At 38.0% G+C, this 13,104-nt stretch overlaps 1 protein-coding gene and 1 long non-coding RNA gene across 9 annotated transcripts in view; one reads left to right on the top strand and one right to left on the bottom strand.

Annotated features, from left to right (window-relative positions):
• Positions 1–9,436, top strand: part of LOC137047128 (uncharacterized) — a 32,259-nt gene extending 22,823 nt beyond the window's left edge. Inside the window, exon 3 of the long non-coding RNA XR_010899149.1 lies at positions 9,301–9,436. This is a non-coding gene — a long non-coding RNA (uncharacterized lncRNA). The remainder of the gene's footprint in view (positions 1–9,300) is intronic.
• Positions 5,916–13,104, bottom strand: part of ark2n (arkadia (rnf111) N-terminal like PKA signaling regulator 2n) — a 28,117-nt gene continuing 20,928 nt past the window's right edge. For 3 of the 8 annotated variants that reach the window (XM_067424693.1, XM_067424695.1, XM_067424694.1), the window contains one exon: positions 12,636–13,021. In XM_067424693.1, coding sequence (XP_067280794.1) covers positions 12,700–13,021 — 322 coding nt within the window. In that variant the 3' untranslated portion in view covers positions 12,636–12,699. The other 5 variants (XM_067424697.1, XM_067424701.1, XM_067424700.1 and 2 more) reach the window with 3 other exon arrangements.

Genomic DNA, 13,104 nt, shown 5'->3' on the forward strand with positions numbered 1-13,104 from the left:
CCAACCAATTTTTTTTTACAGTGTAGGACACACACACACACGCGCGCACGCACACATTCTAAAAAAATGGTGCTATATAACACTAAAAGTGGGTCTTGGCCGGTAAATCATAGGGAAACCTCTTTTGCTGCTATAGCACCATATCTTTAAAGTTGCTCTACAGCATCTTTATCTTTGTCAAATGGTAGCCTAAGTTCTGATACAGGAGCAGTGCTATATAGCACCTCAGTCATCCCGAAGAACTGCTAAAGCACCAAGATTTGGTGTTATACAGCACCTAAAGTGGTTCCCCTATGATTACGAGCCAAAGAATAACTTTTAGCACAGCACCAATTTGTGTACACACAAACACACGTATACACACAAGCATATGTGTGTTACTTTGACAGTCATGCATTTTGAATGGTCTGTAGGGCAACTGTTGTCAGTTTCAGATTTGATGTTTGTAGCACATATATACCAACAGAAACATGATCAACCTGTTGTTTAGAATTTGTAAAAATCTCATTTAAAGGAGCGCCAGAGAATCACGGTCAGACAGACACGGCCTGTTGGCCATATCGGGGGGTTGGTTGCTTTGAAAGACTATACACTCCATATGTCGGTCCTTACCCTGAACCCCTTCCCCCAAACACACACACGCAGGGGTCTGAGCCGTGATTATCTCTGCTCCTTCTGTTCATACTTCTCACCATGACCCCTGTGAAGACCCCAGCCTCTCTGTTCCTCCAATTATAAAGTAACACATCTCATTTAACATCACTTACACTGCTTGTTATAAAGAATCCTTTCCCTAACAGTCACTGTACTTATATTTTACTTGACTTCTAATACATTCATGTAAGGACATTCATGTATTAATCGCTTGTTGCATTGCCAATGCGTGAACAGGATGTAATGAAACTTTAAAAAAAGAGACCTTCAGATTTCCTAGGTTGTCTATGAAAGCTTTTTTTTTTGTTTTTTGTGAAGGACTTGATCCGGTTTCACCAGAATAATCCATGTGATGTTTACACATGCTCCCAAGAGCCTCTCTTATACAATGTTTATTGTATAAGATGTACTAGGATAATGCCGAAACAGCCATTCTGTACTGTTATGTCAGTGTGTTAGGGATAGAAATAGGGATTATTAAAAAAACTATAGGCTCTATATTGTAGCCAGATCTATATAGCATAGTCTTTAGTCTCAAACATACTTTTTAATCAAACTATCATAGGTTCTTAACGACATCTGTCGTCATGCTGCCAGAGAATTGCAGTGTTTTCAACATTAATAAAAATCATAAATGTTTCTTGAGCAGTTTTTTTTTGCCTAAAAACATTACACTGACTGAATTAAGCCTCTTCTAATGTCTTGGCTATAAATAGCAGAACTTAATTCATACCACAAAACTTTCTCTGATGTAAAGCCAGCAGACTGAGCTGACATTAGCATACAGCTGCGGGCGTCTGTATGAGAGGAACCCCTATTTCTTTGTCATTAGGGATGAACAGACCCTCCTGTGGCAGCTGCCTATCTGTGACCCCCAGAGGTCAGAGGTCACAGGCTGCTTTCCCACACCGCAGTCTGGATTATAAAAGGTCTGTGAGCTGTAGCTGTTTAACTGTTACATTCACAAGTTAAACACTTTTTTCTGTTAACTCATTTCAATAAATGAAAACACACACGCACAATGTTAATCTTTAAATATCTCTATTTATTTATCTTAAAATAGTTTCATTTTATTCTACATAAATGTTTAAAGGAAGAAAGACTTGCGGAAGCAAAAAATATGAACACTTTTGCTGTTAATTTGAAATACTGTTGAAATGAACCCAAAACTGAGTAGCACGATTCAATTAAAGGGAAAGTGTTTTTCAAACGAAATGGAAATCTAACGAACCCAAACCCCTCGCGTCACATGACTTATATTGAGTTCACTGTCCCTCTGCTCTCTGAATTATTGCTGCTTTTGGATGCCTAAATCTGTATTAAACTACTAAACATTCCAGCAGGAAACACTAGACAACGGAGCGGGAGACAAAACACAGGAGAGGATGATGACGTCACAGAGGCTTTAGAACTTTAGAACTCCTTTAGAAATGAAATTTGAAACGTAACATTTAAAAGTGCTTAACTAAGAAATAGAGAGCCGGATATGCTGGTGCGTGTGTGTGTGTGGGAGAAAACATTTCACAATGTCAAATGCCATATTTTACTCATCGTCATGTGGTTCCAAACCCGTTTGATTCATCCAGGGAAGATAGAAACTGATTCGTGCAGAATCGCAATGTTGTTTTCCTTACAATTACAGTTTTTGGGGACAAAAATGCCAAAAAACACGATTTCTGAAGCCATTAGTTCAGCCTAATAACCGAAACATAAAATACACTACTGTTCAAAAGCTTAGTCAGTTTTTTTTTGCTTACCAAGGCTGCGATTATTTAATCAAAAATACAGTAAAAACAGTAATATTGTAATATATTATTATAATTACACCAGTCTTCAGTGTCACATAATCCTTCAGAAATCATTCTAATGTGCTGATTGGTGCATTTCTGATTATTATCTGTATTGAAAACAGATGTGCTGCTTCCTGTTTTTGTCATTTTGTATAGGACTCTGATGAAAGCAATTTTTAAAAAAAAAAAACAGAAATCTTTTGTAACATTATAAATGCTTTTACTGTCACTTCTGATCAAGTTAATGTGTCCTTGCTGGGGAAAAATCCCACTGACCCCAAACTTTTGAACAGTAGGCCCTAATATGAATATGCACAAGTTAAAATGAAAGCTGTGGTGGTGATTTTATTGAATGACACCTTCCATTCAGATCTGTTCTTCAATTATGACCTCAGAAGGACAGCATCCGTCCCCAAAGACCTGGTAAAGAGCAGAGGGACATTCTGCTAAACATCTTTGGGTCCCAGAGAAGAAAGTCATACAGGTTTAGAATGACATGAGGGGGTGCATATGAGCGAACTATCCCTTTAAAGCATCAGCTCCAAATGCATCACTTCATCCTGGAAGGGTGTAGGAAACATCTCCATGTTCTTAGATATAACCCATTCTGCTATCGTAGTGTTCAGTCACTGGTGACAGATGTGCCCACTTTTAACTCTGAAAGGGTTTCCTCTCCTTCACACAAGCAGCCTGAACATGAGACAACAGCTGGTCCAGCAACTGCTTTCACTTTTGAAGGCAGAGAAAACAAAGTTGGAGAGATTGAAAAGGAATTTGCTGGGAGGGATGCATCTTAAAGGAACAGTTCAATAAAAAATGTAATTTGCAAAATGTTCATGCAGCTCTTTCAAACAACAAAAGTAAACGAGACAAATACAAAAAAAAAGTGTGTGCAATTTTCACATAGTTACACATTACAACATGTTTACTATTGTAATAACAGTACATTTTGTATCTAACTTTCAACCAAACCCATAACCCTATAGTAAGTACATGTAGTAAATTAATATTACTCTGTGCTTACTAAGTACTATGTAACTATGCCACCGTAAAATAAAGGGTTAACACTATCTGAAAGGATTAGCTCACTTTAAAATGAACATTTCCTGATAATTTACTAACCCTAATGTCATCCAAGATGTTCATGTCTGTCTTTCTTCAGTCGAAAAGAAAGTTTTTTGAGGAAAACATTCCAGGATTTTTCTCCACACAATGGTCTTCAATGTCAACCAACGGGTTGAAGGTTCAAATCAATGCAGTTTCAATGCAGGAATAGGGTCTTATCAAGTGAAACCATCAGTCATTTTCAACAAAAAATAACTATTTATTTACTTTTTAACCAAGAATGCTGAAAAAGGCAATGAGGTCACGGCAATGACGTTCATGGAAGTACCGGCCGTGTTAAAACGAACCTGAAAAGACTAAATCAAACGCCCTTTACAAAAATAACGATAAGACAAAAATGTTGGACGATTTTGAAGTTTGAGGAGAACATGAGGAGTTTTTCAGCACTGGGTCGGTAATTCCACGAATGTCACGCGTGACCTATCCGACGTGATGACGTCAAACGCTGTGAATAATCACAACACTGAAGTCGCGCATTCGTGGTTAAAAAGCATATACATTTTACTTTGTTCTTGAAAATGACCGATGGTTTCACTACATAAGACCCTATTTCTCCGCTTGGATCGCACCGAACCCTTTGAAACTGCATTGATCTGGACCTTCAACCTTGGTTGCCACTGAAGTCTATTATATGGAGGAAAATCCTCAAAGGTTTTCCTTAAAAAACTTCATTTCTTTTTCGACTGGAGAAAAAAAAAAAAAACGTGAACATCTTGGATGAGATGGGAAATGTTAGTAAATTTTAAATGAAAATTGAAATGTTCTATTTGAAGTGAGCTAATCCTTTAAATGGATACTTTACCGCTTTTCCATATTAAACTGTTATTCCCTTAACTAAAACGAGTTGATACACCCCTCTCTCGTCTGAGTGCGTGCTCTTAATCTCTCTGACGCGCGGTGACGATCTGATAGCGTTTAGCTTAGCCCACTAAGCCCAGTTCATTCACTATGGTACCAAACAGAGATCAAGTAAGAAGTACCAAACACCTCCACGTTTTCTCTATTTAAATACAGTTACACGAGTAGTTGAACGATCAAGTATGGTGACATAAAATAAAACATGTTGCTTTTTTAAGCAGATTAAAAAGGAGAACTATAATGTATGGCGGAATAGCACTTCTGAGTACTTCGACTCGGCGGAGTAAAAAGTCCCGTCTGAAACATCTTCCCTCACATCTCCCCCTCCCCCCTATTGACAGAAATGAGAGAGTATTTAATTACTCTCACTTTTTAATCCGCTTAGAAAAGCTTAGTCATCCTTGATCGTTCAACTATTCGTGTAACTGTATTTAAATAGAGAAAACGTGGAGGTGTTTGGTCCCTTCTGACTTGATCTCTGTTTGGTACCATAGTGAATGAACTGGGCTTAGTGGGCTAAGCTAAACGCTATCAGATCGTCACCGCGCGTCAGAGAGATTAAGAGCACACACTCAGACGAGAGAGGGATGTATCAACTCGTCTTAGTTAAGGGAATAACAGTTTAATATGAAAAAGCGGTGAAGTATTCCTTTAATGTGTCCGTGTTACAGAGTAATTATACATTTAAGTACTGAGTAATAATTATTAACTACATGTACTTACAATAGGTTTAGGACTAGGATGTGGTTTAGTTTAGTTGCATGTAATTAAGCACAATTTACAGTAATTACTATATTAACTACATGTAAAGTGTGTAACTGTTACCAAATAAAACAACCATATTTTCTTCTAAAACGCTCTCCAATAACCTGTTTTATTTACTCTGTTGAAAAGTAATTTCAATGTAACGTACGTCATATGATTTAATATTTTATGGTAATTTTCTCACAAAATCATCATATGGCTTCAGAAAACTGTTGGTTGGTTTTTGACAGCATCCATCCCTATTCACTTTCACTGTATAAAAAAAGAGCTGCACAAACATGTATTCCGCATATTTCTGTTTTTACAGAAAATCATTTTAAATGTCAACGATGATAACTTCATTTTAAGGCGAACTATAATTTTTTAATTAGTCTGCTACGATCTGTTTTCCTGCTTTGGAACTACGTTTCCCCTTTCTCGAGGAGGAGTTATTCGCCTCACGTGACTGACAGAGAGGTAAAGGGCCGATCGAACTCGTAGAGGGGCGGGTCACAGTTTATGGCGGGGCTAAAAGAGCCAAAACGGCCACCAGCACGGCTTTAAAACCTGCCGCTGAAATGTCCTGCAGGGTCTGAGGGCGATACACAAGCTGAAAGAAGCAGAATAATTCACATTCAGGTAGTGAGTGCTCCTCACACACAGTGGTCAGACAAGTAACAATCGTGAGGAAGAGAAACAAAAGGAAACATTTGATGTTATACAGACTGAATATATTGCCAAGACTCAAACTTAAAATCAACAGCACACCCATAAATGTGTTTTGTCACCATAAACTCACCCTAATGTTATTCCAAACCGACATAACTTTCTTCTTCTGAGGAACACAAGAGATGTTTTGAAGGATGTTTACGCTGCTCTTTTACAAAGCATACAGTGACTTTCATTCTCCATAAATGACAAAGCACCATAAAAGTAGTCTATATGACTTGTGAGCTGCATATGGACCACTTTTAAGCATACATGTTCTTCAAATTGCCTTTTGTGTTACAAGGCAGAAAGAAAGTCATATGGTTTTGAAAAGACATGAGGGTCAATACATGACAGTTTTCATTTATAGGGCGAACTATCCCTTTAATATGCAGTTTTGGAGATGCATATTCATATTGCTCTTCGAACAAATGATTCATATACGTAACATCAAGTAAAACACAGCAAATATCAATAAATAGTTTCAGTGGTGTCTGGGATATCATGATGCAACCATAGAAACATGTATATAAAACTAAGTTGTGGTTAAATTGCGTAAAAAGTCTATATGCAAATTAGACCCCATTTAGAAAACAAAAACCTGTATTTTTCTTCCCTCATCACACACTGATTGTATTCACAAGTGTAAAGACTACCAGTCAAAAGTTTGGATTCATTAAGATTTTTATATGGTTTTGAAAGAAGTCTCATCTGCTCACCAAGGCTAGATTTATTTGATCAAAAATGCAGTAAAAACAACATTTGAGTACCGCAAAATAAGTTTATTCCTGTGATCAAAGCTGAATTTTCAGCATCATTACATCATTTCAGTCTCACATGATCCTTCACAAATCATTCTAATGATGATTTGTAGTGTATTTCACCAAAAATAGGTTTCCACCTAAATATTATACAGCAAAATTCTAATATTTAGATGATTTCTGAAGGATCATGTGACACTGAAATGATGTAATGATGCTGAAAATTCAGCTTTCACCACAGGAATAAATTAAAATTTTCACACAGAATTTTTTTCTTTTAAATTGCAATAATATTTCACAGTATTACTATTTTTACTGTATTATTGATCAAATAAATCAAGCCTTGGAGAGCAGAAAATACTGATTAATACTATTAAAAAAATCGTAATGATTCCAACCTTTTGACCAGCAGAGTGTTTGAATAAGTTCCATTGGCATAATAAAAGCAAGGGCCTGTTTCTATGACAATGAAGGATGAAAAACTAATGCTCAGGATACACACACACACACACACTCGCACGCACGCACGCAAACGTATTGTGAAAGCGGTATTGGGTGAGGAACACATGCTCCAAGGCTTCTCCCCACACAGCAGCATCAAATGTTTGACAGTGAACACACACAATCTCTCGCACGCAGAGCAGTGGGGCGTTTGCTCCGGTGAGAGTAAGACCAGCAGGTTTGTGGTTATGTCTCGACTAACAGCTCTTCAGCAGCTAACAGGAAGTTACATCACAAAAACAGTGGCTGGTGCGGTTCAAGCAAGCGACTCCTGAGGGCCAACAGCAGGATCATGGAAGTGTGGGTGTTTTTTTTCAGTGGGGGCAAAGTGACTCAAAAGACGTTGAAATCTGAGGATCTGAGAAAGCAAAGCATCCCTGATTAGCCATGACGAAAAGACTGAGGTTTGAGGAGGAATTACATTTTTTAGCTGAATCTCACAAAATCATTCAGGTGTTATTTCACTTTAAAATCAAAAAAGCCCCATGAAATTATATTTTGCATAAAAAAGAAGCTTATTTTTAGGACCATTGACTTTAAATTTACATTACTTTTTAAAAACAATTTTCAAACACTTTTAACCCCAAATTACTCTAAGACGTTTTACTTTTGAGTTTATTGTAATTCCCAGTATTCTCAATAATGCTTTTTACAGATTATATTACAGAAAATATAATTGAGAGCTTTGTTAATTCAAATAGTTGTTCAAATTACAGTATTTTTCAAAATTACAATAAATTGCACAAATCAAAACTCTTGAAGGGGATCTATTATGCAAAATCCACTTTTACATGGTATGAACATAAATGTGTTTTGGCAGTGTGTAAACACAACCACCCTATAATGCTAAAAATCCACCCATACTCTATTTTTTCCCAAATAACCATCAAACTTAAAAAGTATCTCAGTCAGAACAAGCCGTTTGCAATTTCTATGCAAGCCCTGCACGCGACAGCTGACAGACTCCGCCCTATCAGCATAGACCCCGCCCCTCAGAGAGCGGTATATAGTCCGCCATGTTTATGTCCTCCTCAGAGCGTTTAACAGCAGCATTCAAGTAAATATTTATTGTTATTAAAGCTACTGAAGTTATTCAGTCAAGAGCAGTGAGTGATTTTCTATTTTTCTTTTGTTTGATTCATATTAACAGCAGGTATAGCAGAAGGTATATTTCACTGCTGTCCCTTTAATAAACAGATCTAATATACACGTGATCACATTACTTGCCTTTTATATTCAGACATAACAGACTGCGTTTTTGTGAAACTCTGGGTGTTTTTGACACAACCTTGTGTGTATTTGACAGTTTAAGCGCAATAAGACGTGAAAGAGAAGTTAGTTTAATACTCAAGGGACATGCCGTCAGCTTTCTGTGCGCACGCTTCGGATGTGCGCGATCAGAAAACCATATATCAGAAGCTTTGACTGTTATGGCTTTAAATCTTGCAGATAATGAGGAACTGCAATGTCACATGAACACGATAGAGATGAGAATCAAAACCAAACAGATGTTTTAGTTTTTGGCAGATGATAGGAAACATTGTACAGTTGTACAGGCTCCACCCTCTTCTAGAAAGCAGGGTGGGGCCTCAGCAGCTCATTTGCATTTAAAGATACATGCACGAAAGCAGCATTTTCTTCCTTCCACTAAAAAATATAACATGATATGAGGGTATTTTGAGCCGAAACTTCATAAACACATCTTTAATACCTCTTAGCTTCAAGCTAAATATCAATTCTATATTCAATTTTGAAGTGAAATATGACCCGTTTTTGTGAGATTCACCCTTTTACATTCAGTAGTATATTAATTTATTTTAGGAAGCCCCATATTTAATTTCTAAGACTGTATTAAGTATTTCAGGGAGTAGCTTTGATACCTGACTATCAAGAGAACTTAGTACAGTATGCGCTCGCTAACCCTTACCAGCCTGGTGTTATTTACTCACATAACGATCTCACAGTATCAAATCATTCATTAGGCATATCAAAGTGTATCAGAAGAAAGCGTTGAACAGAAAGTTTGAAGAGTTTTTCATTTAATGAAAACTGTGTTTCTTAGATTCAACAGTCAAAGTTCATTATGGTTTGAGTCACTCAGCCCACCAGTCACATGTATATGAGAGTGTGTATCTAAGCGCGTGTGTGTGTGATCACAGCAGATATCTGTGCCGGTCTTCGTCCAGCGTCAGGTCCACCACCTCAGGAGGAGGAACCCAGCCTGACTGCGCAGAGACTGACGTCCACGCCGGCGGAGCCCTTTGCTTCCAGGAAGAAAGTGACTGGATCACTCCACCGCGAGGAAACCTTGAGACAACGCTGAAATAACATTACACAAATATTAAAACAGTCACAAAAACATGTCAAAGCAACAAAAAGAAACCCTTATGCTGAGTTCACACCAAACGCGAATTAAGCATCAAATTAACTTCTCGCGAGTATAAAACGAGTGTTTGACGCAAAATTCGCTTCTTCACCACTTGCTCCAGGAGCTGCGTATGGATGACGCCTGCTTTCAGCGCGTGATTTTTTCCCCCCAAACCAGTTTGGTGGAAATCCTGCCCGGCAACCATTTTCATTGGCTGAGGTTACAGTGACGAGTAGGTTTAGGGATCAGGGTTGGGTGTAGGCATTATTATTGTGATTAACATGGCCAATGAAATGTTTAGAATCGGCTTCATCGAGGGATTTCCGCCCGAACTGGTTTGGGGAAGAAAAAAAAAAAAAAATCAGGCGCTTAAGCGGTACTTTAGCCTGTTCCGTGGCCAGTTTGATGATCTGTTGTCCCACATCGGAGCGAGGATCCCCCTCCAGGACACCAACTACAAGTGCTCTATCCCAGTTGCAGAGCACCTGTCCATCTGTCTTCGGTTAATAAGTATATATGAAATTTTAAATACAGTATATTATATAAAAGCTAATATACGCTATGCTATCAATGTTTCTCAAATTGTGGTACGGACACCACTGTTGATGCTCTTTCTAGTGATACTCAGGAGGTCTTTGTATTTTAAGTTCTGATTTAGTATAATTTAGACCTATTTTTGTTCTGGTATAATCGTGGTTTAGACATGGTTGAATCCTACTTTAGTTTTAGATTAGACCCTGTGTTGCCCTAATTTAGTCCTGGTTCAGACCCACTTTAGTTTTAGATTAGACCCTGTGTTGCCCTAATTTAGTCCTGGTTCAGACCCACTTTAGTTTTAGATTAGACCCTGTGTTGCCCTAATTTAGTCCTAGTTCAGACCCACTTTAGTTTTGGATTAGACCCTGTGTTGCCCTAATTTAGTCCTGGTTCAGACCCACTTTAGTTTTAGATTAGACCCTGTGTTGCCCTAATTTAGTCCTGGTTCAGACCCACTTTAGTTTTGGATTAGACCCTGTGTTGCTCTAATTTAGTCCTGGTTCAGACCCACTTTAGTTTTGGATTAGACCCTGTGTTGTCCTAATTTAGTCCTGGTTCAGACCCACTTTAGTTTTAGATTAGACCCTGTGTTGCCCTAATTTAGTCCTGGTTCAGACCCACTTTAGTTTTAGATTAGACCCTGTGTTGCCCTAATTTAGTCCTGGTTCAGACCCACTTTAGTTTTAGATTAGACCCTGTGTTGCCCTAATTTAGTCCTGGTTCAGACCCACTTTAGTTTTAGATTAGACCCGGTGTTGTCCTAATTTAGTCCTGGTTCAGACCCACTTTAGTTTTAGATTAGACCCTGTGTTGCCCTAATTTAGTCCTGGTTCAGACCCACTTTAGTTTTAGATTAGACCCTGTGTTGCCCTAATTTAGTCCTGGTTCAGACCCACTTTAGTTTTAGATTAGACCCGGTGTTGTCCTAATTTAGTCCTGGTTCAGACCCACTTTAGTTTTAGATTAGACCCGGTGTTGTCCTAATTTAGTCCTGGTTCAGACCCACTTTAGTTTTAGATTAGACCCTGTGTTGCCCTAATTTAGTCCTGGTTCAGACCCACTTTAGTTTTAGATTAGACCCGGTGTTGTCCTAATTTAGTCCTGGTTCAGACCCACTTTAGTTTTAGATTAGACCCGGTGTTGTCCTAATTTAGTCCTGGTTCAGACCCACTTTAGTTTTAGATTAGACCCGGTGTTGTCCTAATTTAGTCCTGGTTCAGACCCACTTTAGTTTTAGATTAGACCCGGTGTTGTCCTAATTTAGTCCTGGTTCAGACCCACTTTAGTTTTAGATTAGACCCAGTGTTGTCCTAATTTAGTCCTGGTTCAGACCCACTTTAGTTTTAGATTAGACCCGGTGTTGTCCTAATTTAGCCCTAGTTCAGACCCACTTTATTTTTGGATTAGACCCAAAATCCAAAACTTCAGTTTTCAGTCACAGTTTGATTAATCCTTGTCAAATTTTGATTTTTACTTTATTTAAATTAAGTGGTACTATTGCAGTCAATTGCTATACTCTAAACATTATAATATTCTCTTGGCAGACGTGATACTGTCATGTATTTATCTGTCCAGGCTGTCAGGTCCACCACAGCATGCACATTAAGTTTAGACCCTGAGTCACTAACTTTTTCAAATGGCAGGTTTTTCACATTAGTATACAAGAATGATAAAATCATACATTATTAGTAGTCCTATTATTAATATAACATTGTAATCTCATATTTGGAGTTTTTCTTCATTTCATTCAGAAATGTTTAACTACAAGTGTTCAGTGTCCCATTCATAGTTTACAGAGCTTAACAATGACATTTCTTCTTTGATGTCCTGAATAATTCTATAGGTCTGTGCCATTTCTTTATTTAAGTTATTACTGTAAAATAGGCTTAAATTTATTTCTGTTTTCATGATAAATGGAGCCAGCCTCCAAAAGTAATTAACATGTCCAGTGATTTTCTCTCTCTCGCACAACACTGTCCAGACAAGATCGATGTTCTTATACACTTAAGTATGTTGGTTGTCTTTACATTAGAATAATAATGTTTCATATACTTGAGATCATATCGAAATCAAGTTATGATGTAATAAAATATTAGCTTTGTTGTGCATTAGAACCACACCAGGCATAGTCATTACAAAATAATTTATTGAGGCCAAACATATAAAATAACATTATAAACTGAAAAATGTACTATATGTACAAACTATTTACATACAGAGACAGGAATAAAAAAGACCTCATTGGAAGGTGGAGGAGAACAACATGTAGGAGAAGAGGAAGGAGGGCATTCTGCGTTTCCTGCAGAGCCTGCTGCCTAATTTTTTTTAACGCCTACTGGGGTGGATCAATAGTGCTGTTTTCCATTGCCAATTTGTACATTTTATGATTTCTTTGGTATGAGGCGGCATGCTCTGCAGAAAAGGCAGAAGGCTGAAGAGGAAGTGCTCATCAGGGGACTGATGTGGTGGTGGTGGTGGGGCTGGAGGTCGCCTCAGGAGCTCCATGAGTGTCTGCTCCACCTCCGACGGACCATCCTGGGACCACTCATGGGGCCGCTGGGGGGCTCTCCTCCCTCTGTTGGCCTGTGAAATAAAAAATACAACACAGTGCAATGAGAAGGCAGAAGGATAACACCTGATCTTCATGTTCACATTAACTGTTTACATTTTTTATTGAAACAACAAAATTGTCTAGATATTGGGAGACTAATATCTGTGCCTGTGTGAGTGACAGACAGTGCTCAAATGCAAGTGTGAAATTGTTTTGAACTTGCTTTAAAATATATAAATAATTAAAGTTATACTTTATATATATAAAACATATACATATATATAAAATAAAAAGTATGTATGCAGATGACTGGTTGCATACATCAATTACGGGACTCAAAAGTGAAAGGAGTATTTGCAACTTACCAAGTTGCCCAATCTCCTCACTGACACTCTTCCAAGCGAGGACCTTTTTATTCCTGTCTCTGTAGAAATATGAACTTGTGTCATATAGCTCCGTATTACTGCTCACTGCCAATATCAGTCGTTCCTCCGTGTTGAATGAGTG

Source organism: Pseudorasbora parva, chromosome 18 (genome assembly GCF_024679245.1).
Source record: "Pseudorasbora parva isolate DD20220531a chromosome 18, ASM2467924v1, whole genome shotgun sequence".
Lineage (NCBI taxonomy): Eukaryota > Metazoa > Chordata > Actinopteri > Cypriniformes > Gobionidae > Pseudorasbora > Pseudorasbora parva.